This window comes from Papaver somniferum, chromosome 5 (assembly GCF_003573695.1).
Source record: "Papaver somniferum cultivar HN1 chromosome 5, ASM357369v1, whole genome shotgun sequence".
Classification (NCBI taxonomy): domain Eukaryota; kingdom Viridiplantae; phylum Streptophyta; class Magnoliopsida; order Ranunculales; family Papaveraceae; genus Papaver; species Papaver somniferum.
Window position 1 is genome coordinate 4,212,606 of NC_039362.1, and position 19,374 is coordinate 4,231,979.

At 36.8% G+C, this 19,374-nt stretch overlaps 2 protein-coding genes across 4 annotated transcripts; both read right to left on the reverse strand.

The window, feature by feature from the left end:
* Positions 1-8,343: 8,343 nt before the first annotated feature.
* Positions 8,344-9,930, reverse strand: LOC113278673 (pre-rRNA-processing protein TSR2 homolog). The gene is made up of 4 exons (XM_026527446.1): positions 9,747-9,930; positions 8,831-8,919; positions 8,482-8,595; positions 8,344-8,349 (listed from the first exon to the last, which is right to left on the reverse strand). Exons 1-4 carry the CDS (start codon positions 9,928-9,930, stop codon positions 8,344-8,346), a joined length of 393 nt encoding a protein of 130 aa, XP_026383231.1.
* Positions 9,931-14,372: 4,442 nt separating this feature from the next.
* On the reverse strand, positions 14,373-19,374 carry LOC113280905 (transcription initiation factor TFIID subunit 11-like). Of its 3 annotated transcripts, none has more exons than XM_026529510.1 (6): positions 19,251-19,363; positions 17,743-17,894; positions 16,910-17,632; positions 15,489-15,576; positions 15,299-15,398; positions 14,373-14,741 (listed from the first exon to the last, which is right to left on the reverse strand). In XM_026529510.1, exons 3-6 carry the CDS (start codon positions 17,386-17,388, stop codon positions 14,614-14,616), a joined length of 795 nt encoding a protein of 264 aa, XP_026385295.1. In that variant the 5' UTR covers positions 17,389-17,632; positions 17,743-17,894; positions 19,251-19,363; the 3' UTR covers positions 14,373-14,613. The 3 variants fall into 3 exon arrangements, with proteins under 3 accessions (XP_026385295.1, XP_026385294.1, XP_026385293.1); XM_026529509.1 differs by having other exon boundaries at positions 17,743-17,932; XM_026529508.1 differs by lacking the exon at positions 17,743-17,894 and having other exon boundaries at positions 19,251-19,374.

Sequence of the window (19,374 nt, forward strand, 5' to 3'; positions counted from 1 at the left end):
ATACTCTATATTAAATATGCCTCCAAGTGGCCATAACATGAGAACTTAAAAGACGTCCAAAAAGATCTTGCTGAGAAAGGTTTCACACTTTCTACCATTCCTGGTGAAAGTGCCAAGTCAATTCTTTCTATCAAACTTTTCTCTGATCAATATTGTGATGATCAATCAATCATAATTTCGCTAGGTCAATTCTCGCAGGTCTCCCCATTCCTCTTTATGACCCAGATATTCCTCTTCTATGAAATTCTCGCTCACTCGGGATTTTCGCGAGCTATCTTCCAATTGAGTGGGGATTGCATCCGTCTGATGCTAGAGTTCGCTAACCGTGGTGCTGGTAAAGGATCTCTGTACTCCAAAGAACTTAGGGATCCTAAATTCGCAGACCTGGAGATAATTGCTGAGAAATACACAGTAGCGAGTTTCTTTGAAAATTATGAATTGATCTCCATGAAGAAAGAGAATACTCGCTGGGGTATTCGCTTGAAAAGGAAAGATAACATTGATGAAGCTAAAATACTCATGCAAGACATTGATTGGCATTCTGGTAAAACACAACTCCTCGCCAATCCAAAGATGATAAATGGTGTGTTTTCCTTGATGCTAAAAGGACCTTACATTGCTGGGTCAAATGTTCTTCCTGAGAATCTCGCTCTATCAACCTTGGGTTTCTCTTGGCCCAGAGAAAGAGGTATGTTTCTTCCATTTAGCTCACTTTATATTTCTTTATTTGTCTTTATTCTTTTGTTCGCTGACTCTTGCGACATTCTACAGATCCAAAAACTGAAAGATAGTTATAACAGGACTGGGAAGCTAGTACCTTGTTAGCTCTTCGCTCATACACAGATGAGGTAAGAAATATTCTCTTATGATTTTAAACATATATTGTTCCTCTATTTCTTATTTCTATTGTTGTGTGAAGATTATTGCTGAAATAGAAGAAGTCTGCCAATGTTGCGAAGACTGGTGATAAAGGCAAAGGTGCTCTTCGCAGGGAAAAAAACTGCTCCTCCTTCAAAGAAAAGAAAAGTCGTTCTTCCTCTCCTTCAAATATTCCTTCTCATGAAAACTCCGAGAATGAGGATGATGAGGATAATGATGACCTTGCTGCAAATGAAGATTCTCCATCTGAATCTTCTATGGCTAAGCTCTCTGGCCTCTTTTCTGATTCTTTGCAAGGAATGGGAGATAGTCAATTCGCTAACACCTGTAAAGCTCTCGCTACAATTTGCGATGTTCCTTTGCTGGATGGTGATAATTCTCTTCGCGGAGTTTCTAGATCAGTGACTCCCAATTTCCTGCATTCTCTAATAGTCTGGTATGCTTTCATCCTTTTATTTTTTCATTATTAAAAATCTCTTTCTATTTTAATACTTTTTATATTTTTCGCAGGCTGGAAAAGCTTCTTTCGCTGTTGCCTCAGATCTAGAGAGGAGATGCGAAAATCTTGAAAAGAAGAATCTTCAATTTCGCACAAAGAATGAGGAACTGGAACTGAAGTCAAATGTCTTCGCGAGAAAAACAGACAACTAGAAATTGATTCTTCTTCGTATAAGAACAAAATCTCTAGTCTTCAGCAAGCTAATAATCAACTCTATGGTATGTTACTTTTCTCCTTTCCTTTCATTCATTCATCTGTTGTTTTATCTTATTTAATTGATCCTTTTTGCAGACATTTATGGTCTTTCTGATGAAGCTACCATTCTTCGTTCATTTCCTAATGCCTTGGATAATGATACCCTTCTTGAGCGTCTTAATAAATCTTTAAATAGTTTCTCAAATGATAAAATTTCATCTCTTTCTTGAATGAACTAAGATCCAAATTTCGCCTCTTAGAAATTGACCATAGATCTAGTTTAGGCTTAGCCAACCGATTTAAGCGTCTTTCTTAATTCTAAAGAGAAAATCAATGAGCTGAGAACCAAAATTAGGTCTCATAGATGATAAGGATCGCATCTCTGATCAAGGTGCTAAGGCTTTGGCGAAATTCCAAGAGACCCTTCTTGAAGTTCAACTTGAACGAGATGAAGCTAACCGCAAGAATACCGAGCTCTGTGAAGAGAAAACCAAATTCGTTCTCGTCTTCTTATAAGTAATGAGGATGAATTCGCTTGGGCTGCGAAAATCTTAGATGATGCCAGAAAAGATTTAGGTGTGTTAGTCTCCAAGTTGAGCATACACCTTGATTAGAGATATGATTTCTGACAGAGAAGGTTATTAACTGTTCTCCAATTAATCTTTTGTTTCTTATGAATTTTCATCAAGTTATTAATTGATTGCCTTTTGCTCGCAGATTCTGAAAGTAGATATCGCAAAAGGATTGAGGAACTTGAAGCTGAAAAAGTGGAACTCGCAAAGAATCTTTCTTCTCGCAACGACAAGTATTCTAGATTAAAGAATCAAATCAAGATCACTGTTGCGAACTTTAAGAATGATGCTATGCATTTTCGCAATCAAACTATTCAAATGGTTTGTGATGACCATAGTATTCCTCATTCTGATTATCCTTGTCTCTTGGAGGAGATCCCAAAGAACATTCCCAGTCTGATTATTTCTGATAGCGAAGCTGATGATGAAGAATCTGATGGTGATGAAGGTTCTGATGGTGATGAAGTTCTGATGCAGACGAAGAAGGGAACAAGTCTGATGAAGATGATGATCAACTAAGAAGTAGTAGTTTTGTTTCTTTCTTAATCTTCTGTAATACTTGTACATTTATTCCTCTTTCTGTATATTTGCGAATTCTTTTGGTTTTCCATATTCCTTAATATATGAGTTTCTTTCATTTTGACCTGCATTCATTAAAACAATTCTTCCTTGCAATATGGTTAATCAATATAATCATTAATTTTTTAATTTTTGCGTAAATCTATCATGTGGAGACAAATAACATTTTCTAATTTCATTCATTCCCATACTTGCCTCTGTTATTTGTATCCAAATGAGAGATTTTGCAGATTTTCTTTTTGTGCCTCAACTTCGCAGTTGTTTATAATTTCGCAATCTTATGCGAAGTGAATTTGATTCTTTTCAAAATCTCATTCCTGTGTGGTCTTATTTTGCCTTCCTAATTAAAGGTCTTATTATGCCACCTCTTGTCATTGCGACAAAATCGCAGGACGTTCTTGCACTTTCATGCAAAAACCCATTGATCTTGCCTTAATTTTTCTTTTGTATTATGGCCTCTTCAGGAATGTTGCGACAATAACAGGCCTAAATATTCTTGCGAAAATAAAGCCCCATGACATTGCCGTCTTGCGACGAAATCGCAGGACGTCTTCGCACTTTCATGCGAAAACCCATTGATCTCGTCTTATCTTTTTCTTTTGTATTATTGCCTCTTCAGGATTGTTGCACAAATATGACAAGCCTTAATACCCTTGCGAGTAAAAAGCCTCATGACATTTGCGTCTTAAGACACTTATCAGCTCCCTAATGGAGGGTGCCGCCCTTATCTTCCCCCTGGTTGCCCCTTCAAGGAGGCGTACTTCTACCATACAAGGTTAGCTCCTCCCATCCAGTCTTAACAACAACCAGTTGTTTTCGCAGCCTCTTATCCCTTTTACCTATAGGGCTTATGGTTACGAGACTGCACCCTAAGTGGGGTTTTCTTCGGGCCGAGTGCAGTATAAGCCAAGACTTGTCAAGAATGGCAAGGTACGCTTCAAACGCCCCTGGCACTCTTGACTCAACCGTGTACCTCGGCGCCTTGATCATTCTGCACTCCTTGGGAGAGTCCTTATTACCTTAGTCGCCCAACCTAAGTCATATGCTTAAGCTGAGAATCCAAGGTGCCTCTCCCGGATGGGCTTTATTGACCCCAAATCTCCATGACTCAGGTTCCGGTGGCGGTGTAGCCTTTCCCTGAGCCATAACAGGTACCCCCTTATATGACGTACTTTAGGTCTTACATTTGCCTCTTGCGAAATTGTATTCGCGAACTAGGGTGTACGCCATAAAGGTTCGCCCCTTTCTCTTTTGTCATTGTTCTCTGATTGTTTTTGTAGAATTCATTATCTCTGCGAGATTCTTGCACATCATCATATGTATTTGCATTTCGCAATCTCAATTTTGTCATTCAATAAAATGTATTTTTGAGAATTTTATTTATTGCGAGAGTCTCGCAAAAAATCAATCATTCATACATTACCTTTGCTATCCTCTGCTTCTTTGTTATTTTGTGTCACTGTTTTTTCGTCATTTTTCATTCTGAGCTAGCATTAGTTTCCGCAACATCTCTTCTTCTTTTCTTTCGATTGCATTCACCATCAACCTCTCACTTCTTTGCGTCTCTTTGATTTTATGTCTCCAATTTTCCTTCTTGTTTGCTCTCCCTTCGCAACTATCTCAGTTTCGTAACATCTCTTTCCTTCAACCCAATCTCCCTTTATGATTCCTACACTGCTGGGATGAGGGAATTTGATGCACTGGTGGAAAGTTGAAGCTACACCTATAATCCCATGTAGCCAAGGTCGACCAATTAATGCATTGTAGGGTGATTCTACATCAACGACACAGAATAGGATTTCAGAAGATATTCCCTTCAATGGAATTCGCATAGTAATCTCTCCTTTAGGCCTGTTGGCAGTACTATTAAAACCATATATCTTATATGTTGATGGTATAAGATCATTATCTCTTCCTCCCATAGTTTCATAAGTATGATAAAATAAGATGTTCACAGAGCTTCCAGTATCGATTAGAATCCTATTAATTGCCCATGAATCTTCAGTTTCATCATCCTCATCTTCTTTCGGTTTTGGGTTAATTTCTAACTTTACTACCAATGAATTATCATGTACCTCTTCACCTTCGGGAATCTCTTCTGCGGTAAAAGAAATAACCTGTTTTTGCCATTCCTCTAGTGGCGAGATTTTCGCAATATTCATAATTTCTCTTCCATCATTATCTCTTGCGAACACTCTACTCAAAACATTGTCATGAAAATCTTCAATTGTCTTGTATGAATGTACGATAGAGTGACAAAATAGATTCTTTGCTTTTGCACCAACTTCTATGAAGAATGTTTCCTTCTTTTTCATCGTGTTTTCTTTGTGATGTTCTGGTGGTGGTGGCAATGGTTGAGATTGTGGGTGCCCTACCAAAAAGTGGTTTAGTTTTCCTTGATCTATCATTCTCAGAATAATTCTTTTTACATTTCTGTAATCATTTGTAGTATGTCCATGAAAATGATGATAAGAACAAAACTCATGACTTTTGTGGTTTGGAGGTGGTTTCGTTCCCATGTTCCATGGTGTTGGTATATTCTCCATCAAAATTATAGCTTCCCATATTTTCTCCACACTTGCGTTTAGAGGTGGCATCTTGATTTCTTCCCATACTACCTTGTGACCTCCTTGTCCTCTATTATAATTTTGTCTTTGACCTCCATAAGTTTCTTGTGGCTGATCGAGTCTTTGAATCTTGTTATTTCCACCACGATTGTAGAAATTTCTTTCTCCTTTATACTTCTCTTGATCTCGGCTTCCCATAGCCACCAGTTTCTGTTGATTATTACTTGTCACCTTTTCTTGTTGTACTTGCGAAGTATTCGCCACTGTGTTTATTAGCTTGGGTATTAAGCTTGCATTTGCTGTTTGTGAACTGGTATTCGCAACTGGGTATGATTCCATTTCACTTTGCCTTTCCTCTAGAGCAATATATTCTTCTTGAAGTTTTCGCAATTCAGTCATTGTGATCGTATTCTTGACTCTGAAAATATGGATATACAATAGGTTGGTTGCAAACATAGCATTGATGAATGATAAGATAAGATATCTCTCATCTACACGGCCAGCCATTTCGCTACACATAGTCCTCCATCTTTTAGTTAGGTGCTTCAAACTTTCGCCAATCCTTTGTTTTAATCCAAACAAGTCTTCAATACCAGGTCGCGAAGAATTATTACTTATATATGCCCCCAGGAATGTAGTCTGCAAATGATTGAAGGATGTTATTGTATTCTTTGGTAGACCTTCGAACCATTTTAATGTGTTAAGATGGATGCGAAATACTTGCATAATACGGCATCATGATTTTCCCATTGTAGCATACACCTCACATAAGATTTAATGTGTTGAATTTCACAAGTTGTTGCATCAAAAATGCTGGTTAATGCGGGCAAATTGCATTTCGGAGGTATTCCTCCTAGTTGTATTTCCCTTGTAAATGGAGTTTTCGCAGCTTCTTCTATAGCTTCATCCAATTGTCTTCTGCCTACTTCTCCTCTATTATTTAGCATTCCTCTCATTTCTTCTATCTCTTTCAAGATTTGTTTATTTACACCTGAATTTTGATTCATTGATCTTTTTAATTTCGCCTCCCTTCTTCTGCGTTCATGTCTTTCTTCTCTCGCGAAATTTTGCATTTCTTCTTCATTATCCTCATCTCGTCTTCTTCTGCGAGTCTCTTCTTCGTATCTATCTTGAATTCGCATATAACTATGTCTCTCTTTTTCCCTTCATGATTTTGTTCATTTCTTATTAATTCCATTCGCTGTCTTTCAGCTATCCTCTGTATTCTATTATACTCTTCACTGATATTATCGTTATTTCGTTTTTGTGTTCTTTATTTCAATTAGTGCTCTATGATTTCCTTGACATAGGAAAATGATTGATTAACAAATATTGTTTTATTGATACTTGAGAAATTCGATATTGAGTATTACTCATTACTCAGACGTCAAGAACACACACTTGTAATGTTCAGGCGTTTAACGTCAAGAATTTCAAAGTATAGGAAGCCCAACTGAAACTATAAGAAAGTATATTTGTTTTTTTTCTCTGGAATCCAGAACACGAAACAATAGATCTGGTTTTTTTTTATCCCAATCTCATTGCCCCTCCACAATGATTATTAGACTAAAATTGGCATGATGATCTTCCTTGTTGTAAATGCTATCTACTTGTCATGAATTTGTATTTATGCAGTTAACAAATAACCTAACTTGAGATTTTCTTTGAATTACGGCATCCCCGAGCCTTGCTCTTCTTACCAGTGACGACGCACCATCCCTCCTCCACTTCTACTGTTTTGCTTTCCTTCGGATCATCCACTAGCATTAACGACCTAGCACAAGTTCAGATCAAACATAAGAAAGAACGCCGGAACATCATTACAAAAACAGAAACTATTTTCTCTCTGTTTGGTATACCAACTTGATGTTTTAAAGAACTATTAATCATTTTGCACCACCCATATCATATTTTTAGCAATTTAGACCAAAGACATCCAACCCCCTTCAAAAGTGACAACCATGGTTTAAAAAAGCGTTTGTGGGGCGCGTTTTAGGTCGCTTTTTTGCGCTTTAGGTTTTGGGCGCTTCTAGAGCGCCGCTCTATGGATTGGTATATATTAGGGGGGAAAAGTTGGGCTTTGAAGCCCAATAAGACCTTTTTCACGTTTTCTAATAAACCTAATTTTTTTATTTCCTTTTTCAGAAACGTTTCTTCTTCCGCCTCTTCTTCTTATATCTCTTTTTATTCCAAACGTTTCTTCTTCTACAACTTCTTCTTTTTCTTTTCTTTTTTTTCTCTTCTGCACTGTGTGATCAAAGTCCAGAATCTTGCTCTTCTATTCTGTGTTCATCATCATCTAGTCTACAAATATGGCTAGCAGCAGTACTAGCAAAGCTAAGAAAGATATGAGAACAGATGCTGCTTGAAGCATGGAACTTAGGTTGACAACTTTTTATTTAAATATATTATTATATATTTTAAAAAGCTCGCTTTCGCTCTAGGCTTTCCTAGCTTACACAGCGCTTCGCCCCACGCTTTCGCTTTTTAAAACCTTGGTGACAACACACTTAGAAGTACATAATGCTTATAGTTTCTCATTAAGAGCTGGTTGAATCGAAAATATTCATGGTTGATTCAAAAAGAGGAAATTTTGGAACCTACATTTCAAGGGGATTACAACTTACAAGTTTCTAAAGCTGAGGTGACTTTTTCCTAATGAGATGTTATATTTTAAGGAACATCATTTCCAAAGATGTTCCAGAATTTGGAAAAGCTTTAGAAACTTGTTAGAAGGTATGTAAGTAAGTTCCTATTGCAGGGCCACATCTTTAATAAACATCTCTGACGAACAAGCGACTTAACGTTTAATTTGGCGCCTTTTGTTTTCGTCTATCTAAGACAAAGTCTCTTCATTTCATCTGCAAACTAATCAAGAATTCTCTAGAGAAGGGTGAATTTCAAGAAAGACCAAGCTATCCAAGCAAAAAAAAAAGTACGAACTTGCTATTTTAACAAATCACAAAATCAAATGTGATTGTCAATCTTCAACTGGATAATCAGGGCTCAAGATTTCTAAGGTTTCGTAATAATTACACAGCGCATATAGTTATCAGAACTGCAGTTCGTACGAAACAACTATGAAAATCAGAGAGCAGGGAGCAAACTACAATTTTCTACCAAGAAACCTTCTTTTTTTTTAACATTTGATAAATGAATGGTGTGAAGCTGGCAAAAATCTATAAATTACCAGTTTACTTTGAGAAACTGCTGTTGACCCATTAGATGATGTCCTCAGCTTTTCGATGGATCCGCATTTTCCTTGCAAACACTCTTCATGCATGATCATCAAATGTAATGCCACCTGTTTCGAGTTAAAAAAGCATGCATTAGCTTCGAAGAATCACTAACTTCTAATTTTGTTAGTGTTCAGCGAAAAAGGTCATGCTCGTCAAGATAATAAATAGTTTCTTTGACAATCCATGGACCATTCTTCCTATATTTTCAAGAGAGTCACCATCAGAAAGTTTCTCTGCTAGTTAGAAACATCTGAAGATAATGAGCACCATCCATTGGAGCAAAATAAAAACCATGCATACCTCTCCAATGCTTCCATCGTCAAGCTCTGTGTCGAAGGATTCACTCATGCTTTCTTTGAGTATATTTTCTAAATCATCAATATAAAGCTCTAAAATAGGAAAAACAAAAACTAGGATGGCCATTTGTCCCACCCAAACCCATCCCCGTGGGTACCCGCCTCGTTGGAGTAGGGTTTTACCCGCACAAATGGAGATGGGATCGGGTATGGGTAATACCTGAAAACTAAGCTACTGGGATGGGGTGGGGATGAGATTCAAGGTCCCCGCCCCGTATCTTTCACAAGTTAGGGGTTTAGACTTTTATGCAACAATGTGTATAATTTTTATACTTCCACCACTTAGTCGAGATTTCTTTCATTTATAATATTCTCGATCGTTCTTGTACATTCATCACTTTCGTTCTTTTTTTTTGTGATCAAACACATTCTTTAAAAGTTAAAATAGAAAAAATGCAGCAGATAATGAAATGGTTAACGTAGACGAAGATAGAACGGGACAGGAAAAAACAGAAAAACTAATAAGTCATTAACAGATTCTTTTGTTCACTTTAAGATAAATTACTGAATTTAAGATTCCAGAATGCGTCGTTCTTACGTTATTATTTTTGTTTGAATCATATTTAAGTTTTGATTATAATCAAATTTATGTATTAACTCAGTGTTACGGGTAACCCATGGGAAACCCGCCCCATATGGGTATTCCCTATACTTTCCCCGCCCCAATTCATATGGGTAAAGGGACGGGGATGGGTATTTTTTTTACGAGCGGGGCAGTGACTGAGATTGACACTACCCGCCCCATACCCGCCCCATGACCATCCCTAACAAAAACCAGGAAATCAAGATGCTGAGCACAATTACAAACCCAATCCAGAAAGAAACAATACAAACAACAGTAGAATACAATAGAACTGAACCTTTTGAGTGGGTGAACCAAGAGAAGATATCAGCACGGAGTTGGTCTGACTTTTGGCAATAAAATCTGTCATAATTCCTGTATTGAAGTGCAAGCTGAAGAGCAGTCCACTGGGAGAGAATAAGATAGATCCCTTCTTCAACTAGAGCCAACTTATTGTTTCCATCTCGACTGCCAGAATCCATTCTTCAAACCAACTTCTTAGTTTCCCAGCTACAACCCTTCAATTGACAGAGCAGAGATGTAAGTTTTTAGGGTTTGACAGGCAATTCTAAAACCCTAGGGCTAAGAAATTAAGGGCGAAAAGAAGAGGAATCAAAGCTAGTAATACCAAAATTATGAACTAATAAATCAAATTGCACGATTGAATTCAGAAAAGAAGAAAAACAACGACCTAAAATCGTCTTTGAATGATAAAATCTGTGTGTCGGAGGGAGGGCTGCACAGGAACCGTCCCGTCCCATGGAACCGTACCGGAACCGCAGGAACCGTGATCATACGGGACAGGTACAAGTACCAAAAACTGGTACCGTGCCTATAGTACGTACAAGTAACAGTTCTAGGCTATTCCCGTCCCGTCCCGTAGTACCGAGGATCTGTATCCGTTGATTTTAGGATTAAATCCTGGCCGTTGATATTAGGGGTTATACCCTTTTCTTAGTCTCCATCATATTCTCGGACATTCTCCTCGTTTCCTTCTCCTTCTTCCCTCTCTCGTTTTTCAGTTTCCTCTCAGAGAAGAGAAGATGCCAAACTTTTAGTTTTGATTTCCTTTCCATCATCATCATCTGTATAAGACTTCAGTATCCATTTACGTAAATGGATCTGCTCTGAAGAACTGTTTTTCTTTTGTATCAACAAAGAGGTGAAGAATCTGAAGATCGTTTAATCCTCTTTGTTCTTTGGTCTTTGTGTTTTTTTTTTGGGTTTATGTACTCTGAAGAACAAGGTTCATGTTCTAATAGATTTCGTTTTGAATAATACTGCATTTGGAAGTAGAGAACGGAGATTTGAGGTCATCTGTCAGTGATAATTCTTCAGTTGCTACTGAAAATCGAGGTAAGGTCATCTTTAATCTCTAGTTTTATGTTTTGGGTTCAATTTTGGTTTTTATTTATTTTCAGATTTTGATTTTGATTTTGTATGGAACTAAGAAATCATGATAAGCTTCAGTTATGTTTGGGTATGAATGAATTGAATTTTTTGTGAGAAACATATCTCAATTTCAGGCATTTCCATAAGTAAGTCTTTGTTATAATCTAAGGATGTGTAATTTCTTTTGAAATTGAAAGAATGATCTGCAACATGGTTATGTGAAATTGGTTTTGAAATTCAGATTAGCTTTCTGTAATTCCTTTGAATTTGTGGTGCTAACCAATAGTTTCTTTGAAGAAGACGGTGAGTTTCATTTCAAATCCTAGTTTCATTTACCTAATTTTACTTGTTTATCTCATCTCTCTTTTCTTCTCTAAGTGAGTTGTTGTGATTGTCACAGAATCCCGGCACCAATTTCCTTCTAGTCGGAGTCTGATTGTGAATTTTCTACTCTATTAGGTATGTTAATATGTTATCTCGTTATTGTTCTTTACCGTAGTCTTGTTACTGTTTTTTCTTTTTCTGATTTTTTTAGTTTAATTTGTTCTAAACTGGTTGATTAATCAGTTAGGAAGAGAAATCTAGGTTACGAGTGAACCTAATTTGTAGTGGATTGTTCGTAATTATGATATTTATTAAGTATTTGTGATGATTTTAGGTTTATTTACGGTCTATTGGTCATCTTTGGTTTGATCTCTTGTTGTGGAAAGATTATAGTTCTGAGTCATTGTGTTACTCTTATCTGCTCTAAGATGCAGGTGGCCCTGGCCCTGTTTTGTTTAACACTTTAACTTTTGTTTTTCATTTCAGATGGATGCAAATACAACTCAAAGTGAAGCTGCAACTGAAATTGGTTCCTCTATTCACCCTACATCTGTACCTGCACCTTCTGCTGATGCTCAGCAAGCTGAACAATCTGCTCCAACCGAAGCTACAACTACTGCTGGTGATGTAGCCGCGAAGCCGAAATCCAGTTCAAAAGTTTGGAATGATTTTATAAAATTGAATGGGGAATGGGCAGAATGTAAGCATTGTAAGAAGAAATTGAAAGCCGGTAGTCAAAAGAATGGTACGCCTGGATTATGGAAACATTTGAAGCATTGCACCCAGAATCCTAATAAGAAGCAGGTGAAAGGACAACAGTTATCGGTGGTTGAACCCCAAAAGCCAGGTGAGGATAGTAAACAATACATTAGAGTTGGATATGTATTTAATGGAAGTATTTGATGAGTCTGAATCTGATGGAAACAATACAAGCAAGTCTAGTTTTGATATTCTGGCTTGGTGGCAGGCTAACAGTAGCAGGTATAAGATAATTTCATGTATGGAAAAGGATATATTAGCCATGCCAGTGTCTTCGGTTGCCTCTGAATCAGCTTTTAACACCGGAAAGCGTGTGCTTAGTCCATGGAGAAGTTCTTTGTCTACAAGAACAGTTGAGGCTTTGCTCTGTTGTCAAAGCTGGTTAAGCAAACCCATTGATCTTGATCTTTTAGCTGATTATGTACCAGATGATAACTCTAAGGATGAGGAAGGTAATATAAACTTTTCTTTGTTTGATTATGATTTATTTGAATCAGTGGTTCATTGATATATATATATATATATATATATATATATATATATATATATATATATTGTTGTTGCAGAGATCTTGGGTGTGGTTCAACTGTCAGAGGTCTTGGATGCTTGATGTTTGGAGTTGCAGGTCTTGGATGCTTGGTGTTTGGAGTTGCAGCAAACTTATAGAAGGGGTCAATTACCAAAGCCGAAATATTGTTTTTTGCTTTGCTTTTTGTTTTTTCTATTTGAAGTTTTAAACAACGTTGTTGAATTTAGAAGTTTAAAGATTTTTGTTAATGTATGAATTCAGGTCTTAAGACACTTAAAAGTTAAAGTTTTTAAGCTTAGAACTTTCAAGTATTTTTGCTTTTTTTTTTACATAAGTAGATATGCTACGGGTAAAGAACCGGACCCGTCCCGTCCCGAGTTAAACAGGTACAGGTCCCGTCCCGTACTACACAGGTACAAGATACAAAGTACAGGTACCGGCCATATGGAGGTACAAATACTAACCCAAAAACCCGTACCGTCACGTCCCATGTGCAGCCCTAGTCGGAGGCGGAACAAGAATGAAATCTTAATATAAAATAGAATGAAGCGCAGAACCAGAGTAGAATGAATATTTGATCCATTTGCCCAGCTTTCTAGCCCAACAAAAACAAAAAATGACCCCTTAACCACCAGACAAGAAGACCACTGTTTCCATTCCCTGGGAGAATTTTCATTTTGATACAGTTAGACTTACCACCAGACAACACCGCCACTAAACTTTCTTATAATCTTGGTTAAGAGTTACTTTCAGAAAGCTATCAAGTTCAAATTGGCGAAAGAGATCAAAATCGGAACTGGATTCTATAACAAGGAATGCCAAGAAATGCCAAAATAACAACAAGTCAAATTTCAGTTCAAATCCTCTGAGAAGAAAACCTCTTCCATGGATTCTGGTTATAGGACGTCGCAGTTTCCAGCAAATGTGCACTTGAGGATTATATATATTAAGGCCTATAGAATGTTTGTTTACCGGAATGTTTGGTTGGAGACACTTAAGAAATATGTCCACTGTTTAGGAGTCTGTCAGGAGATCTAGATCGAAACCCCAGCAGCAGCCACAATTTATCTAACCAAACATCAACTCATACGTATACAATTGAAAAGCTCTCCTCGGAGTTGATAAACAAAGAACTGCCAAAGTTAAAAGCCTTACAGACATCAAAGTGGCAGTACTAGAAAAAGTTTAGAACAAAAGAAATAGAAAATCATCTTGATATCCTTAGATTTGAAATCCTCATTGAGTTCTTCCAAGAATTTGCCAGTCGATTGTCACCACTGGACAATTTTTGCTGCACTGTTTCTGGCCGCCACTGGACAAGCACCATTATTAGAGCAGAAAGCAGCATCTGTATTCAGTTGCTTTCGCATCTTTATTAGATGGTTCAACATAATTCTTTTTATAGCAGGTGTGTTAGACTCACGTGATAACCAACTATACCACGAAACCGTTGTTGGCTTCAAGTTCAAGGATGCTTACTGTAGCAACTTCTTGAAGCAAACTTGTGACTTGCTGAACTCCTCTTGAAACTAAAGCGAGAAGTGGAGAGGAGGAAATAATGTTTCACTTTTTTTTTATTATTTTATTTTCCTGGCCTGCGTGTCTAAACCCCTAGGGAGAACCTGCCATGGTTTTTGGGCTTTGGACTAAGCCACACAAGCTTCCTTTTGGATTGAGAAGATGACTACAAAAACAAAATCAAATTCCAAAACACAGGATTATAAAGACTCTACACTCTTATATCTTTGAGGCTTACCTTCAATGCCTTAAATCACTAGTTACAATCTCAGCTCAAGGTTCATTATCGGCAACATTTAGCACCAATATCGCTGCTTTAGCATTCATACTACATCGAGAAAAAAGGTGTGCAAAAATCTCAGCTCGATGGTTCTATTTTGGACGGACATGGGTGTTGCACGACACTAAAAATCGGTTGCATAAACCAGAATTCCATCAAAAAAAGATCATTTCCATGAATTTATTATTCATACTTCTACTTGAACTTTACAGGTCATCCTCAAGTGTTAGTCCATGATAACAATGATGAGAGATTTAATATACTCAGATTGCTAAATCTCTAGGCTATTAAATGATGAGACGCATAAATGGTGAACAGAAGCAATCCAAGTTGCACCCTTAAGCAGCAACTCCAACACTACACCTACCGGAAGAGCCGAGGAACAAATTTCTTTGGTACCTTTCCCTCCAACTTTAGCCTTCTATAGGCTTCCCTGATGTGACAAGGTCTGATGGGTCCAGTCTCCCCCCTCTCTGTCATAACCATCCTACCTGTCCATCAGCACACAATATTAGTTTTCCAATATTTGTAACAATGACATTCAAGATGCTAAGCTCCAGACAAATTCAACCATAAATGCGAGGAGAGGATGGCAATCTCCTCCAACCCCCACCTAACCCAACCCATATGGGAGAGTCCCTAAAAAGAACCATATGGCACTACAAGTATAAGTATGCCCATGCCTACCACACTAATTAAGCATTGTACCTTTATACATATTTGCTATAACAAAGCTACGAATGCATCGAGCCACCGCAACCTAGGAAGAGAGAGAACATTCAGGGAAGGCTTCTATGCTACCCTACCCACTCCACTTCCATCGCAACATAAACCTATTGTGTAAAGAAACTGCTAACTAGAGTCATGGAAGTTATACAGCAGGTGAATCTACTCTCATGAATTGAATTGTCTGCGAATCTTTTTATCCTATTACCTAAAGGGGAGAGGTCATTGAGGTACAAATGAATTTACAGACAATGTTTAAATTCATAAACCATGGAAACAATGCAACCGTTACCATCTAATAAAAGAGAAAACATTTACTTGCCTGTTTCAACTAGCTCTCCAACAAACATCTTGGCTATCCCCGATACAACAATTGTCATTGGTACTGAGATCTTTGGAGTTCCGATGATGCTTGCTAAGAGCTGAACAAAACAATGAATCAGCAAGCGTCCAAAGGCCTATTTAAATCCAAAATCAAATGAAATAATGATATTAAAAAAAAAAACGCACACCTTTTTCATGTTAGCTTTCTGAAACCCTGACCTTCTGAAGGATTCATATCTACTCATCTGTTCATCTGTCAACTGCGATAAAATTTCCCTGGAGAGAAGAATTCCATTATTATCAACAAACGAAATTGAATATACATGCATCATGCCAAAACATCTACTGGTCAACTCTTTACAGGTAAAATTTCCCTGGAGATAAGAATTCCATTATTGTCAACAAACGAAATTGAATATACATGCATCATGCCAAAGCATCTACTGGTCAACTCTTTACAGGTTTTCCACTTTTCAGGAGATGCTAATTTAGGTACACAACTGTGAACAATTGTGGCTCAACACTTCACGTATATACAACATAGTTTTTATAGGTATCTCCACACCACAATAATCATAAGCTCTATACTTATAACAACAAAACTTCCTAATATGAATTAAAGTTATTCGGGAGCAGTGAGAATGTCAAAATTCATCAAGAAAATACTTCACATCTTTTCCCTAAGCTTTACTCAGATTACACACCAATATTTGTGGAATTGCCTTAACCTTGAGAGCCTATAGCCCCATACGCTTTCACAAAAGAAGAGCAAAGTAAATTCACTCGTATCTCTAGTATGAAGAGAATCTAAACACAATCCAACTCTCTAAATATCGAGATTTCTATGGATCGATATAAAGATCTTAAGCATTATAATGAAATAAACTCCCTAGTATACTGGTCAACTCTTTACAAGTTTTCCATTCTTTTCTACAGGAGATGCTGATTTAGGTATATAACTGTGAACAATTGTGGCTCAATACTTCACGTGTATATAGCATACGTTTTATAGGTTACTCCACACTACAATAATCATAAGCTTCATACTTATCACAAACAAAATTTCCTATTATGAATTAAAGTTATTCGGTAGCAGTGACAATGTCAAAATTCATCAAGAAAATACTTCACAAATTCTCACTGAGCTTTATCTCAGATTACATACCTATATTCTTAGAATTGCCCTAGATTAAAACAATGTTAGAACTATAAGAGCTCATAGCCCCATATGCTTTAACAAAAGAAGAGCAAAGTAAATTCACTCATATCTCTAGTACGAAGTGAATCTAAACACAATCCAACTCTCCAAATATCGGGAGTTCTATGTATCCATGTAAAGATCTTAAGCATTATAAGGAAATAAACTCCCTAGCATACAATGCAGAATTCAATTCCAATGGGTCTTTCCAACTCTCTAAATATCATACAGAGGAAATTCTATGTTTATGTGCAAGATTGTAAGCCCTATTTAACCCTAGCTAGTAAACAATTCATAATTCAATTTCGAATGGGTATTATCACAATTCACTGACACAGATTACTTAGCATAATCTAAAATAACAAATCATCAAAAACAAAATGAAAGAGGGTGTTAGGGTTAAGTAATTACTGCATTTTGGCCATCTTAGCAGGATCACCAGTAGGTGTAAACTTAACAAGATCAACATCCATATTCTCATCCTCTTCTTCATCTTCATCTTCTTTATTACTACTCTTTACAATTTTCCTCTTCTTATTTCTCTGATTTCCGGTTGATGCTACTTCATTAACATTACCAGTTCTTCTCAATTCATCATCACCACCACCACCACCATCAGCAATAACAACTTCTTTACCAGGTCGCCGATTTATTGTTGTTGCTGTTGGGGTTTCCTCATCAAATTCATTGTCTCTATTTGGAGATTCAATTGATTTCTCTTTACCTTCTTCTTCTTCATCTTCTTCGTCGTAATCTTCGTCTAACTCTAGTTTCACTGATTGATTATTATTATTTGCAGTAGTAGTATGATTTTCTTCTTCTTCTTCATTGTTTTCGTCTTCATCTTCTTCAAAAGCAACTTCAAAGGGGTCTTTGGATGATTGTTTCATCTTCAATTATCGCTCAGAAACCCTAATTTACAGTTTGAAACAAAACCGCCCAATTCCAAGATTTCTAGCTTCTTCTTCTGAAAGAGTTTTCAGGTTTTCAAGGTTCCAGCTAAAACGTTTACAACAAAGAATTTTGACAGTGATATACGGCCGTTTTGGATCGTATTTATATGTACAAGTAGGGAGCACGTGCATTGCACGTCAAAAAACACTACGCCTGTGGCTCTTCCATGTCGAATGGTACCTGCATCCACCAAAAGCTATCATCATCATATGATCAACACATGTATCACAAATTTTATTTGGTTCTTATGCTAATAAAATCCTGACATGTGAATAGATTTTCATACTAACCAATGTTTAAGAAATTCAATTATCCCAGTATTAAATACGCGCCCATTAAAACTCTTTAACCTAGACACTTGCAATCTCTGCCATGAAGCATAAGTACATTGCCTAACTCCTACAAAATTCCAGTGTGAACTCTTCGTATTGCTCTACTTTCACTGCTTCATCCCTCAAGATAGATAATGAGTTCTCTCCACTTCGCAAGAAATTCAGCAAATAGAAATGTAAACGCAGCACAGAAGAAACCAAATCCAAAGGCTTGTTATGAAAATAAATCTTAACATTGATGGAGCTAAGCGAAACCAAACAACTTATAAGTTATAAAATTAAGGTTTTTTCAATCAACCAAAACAGGTTGCTGAACATACATTCTTACATGGCGCTGATCTCACGGCTAAAAACATATATTGAAGGAAGTTTCGCACTTGTTCAACTTTTGCTCATGAGTTTATCAATGAAAAAGCTCTACAAATATGACATATATTCTGAATAACTTCTTTATTAAATGGTAGCAAGACTCTGTGTCCTCAAATATCGACTGAATTAACCCTCAATAGCAGTTAATCCGAGTGTGACAGTAAAAACCCACAACATATAGATAGAAATGTTATGTAAGCCTAAGAAGTAAGAACTAAAATCATTGATACAGATTAAAAAGAAGATAATATTAACGAAAACAAACCAAAAATCCTAGACACTAAATTGTAATTCTTTGTTTTTAACTTGCTTTTCCACGCTTCTCCAGTCTGTTCTGTTTAGAATTAAAACACACCTAAGCGAGGTATTTTCAAACAACAAAATCATAACTTGTTTCAAAATGATTCAACTTGTGCATTTTCAGTATATGTTCTAATCGACATTTAGTCGAACACTTCCATGGCATATCTATGCCTCCAACAGTCACTTGCAATACAACCCAAATTTTGAAACATTAGACTCAATCCCTGAAGTAAACTACAAACAGTTTTCGTATTCAGAATTATCCTTGGAAGATCAAACTCTCGAATAACAAAGTGCCAGGCCATAAACCAAAACAATTCCCAAATCAAAATCATCAACACAAATTTCAAAACCCCCTCTTGAATCTCAACTCATCGATTTCAAAGAATGTTGATTTGGACTTGGGATTCATGGCCTTCAATCGTGCAAGTAATCTTCAACTTTGTGACTCCAAGTATTCTCATTTTCAGTGGTCGATATTCATCACAACTAACATATCAATTTGACATATCAGATAGATCAAATTAAGACTATCTAATCCAGATTTAATGTTCGACAATACAATATTCACTACATCCATACAGTAGTCACTGCATCCAAATTATGATGAAAAGATGAAAATTCTACACTAAATATTGAGACTGGAGTCATCAATGAATAACAAACCGTTCAAAACCATCGATAAACATACGTAAATCAGATATAAAACTCAAATACAAAATCCCTAAAATTGACAGAACCCTAGAATCATAGAAAATAGTAGGAAAAAAATTTGATATGGGAAATGTACATACCTAATCAAATAAGAGTAAAGTTCGATTTAATTGGCGATCTCCGCTATTAATTGTTCGAAATACAGCCGATTGAAGATTTAGTTTGAGTTTTTTCCTGTTGGAAGAGAGAGCGAGTAGAAAGAAA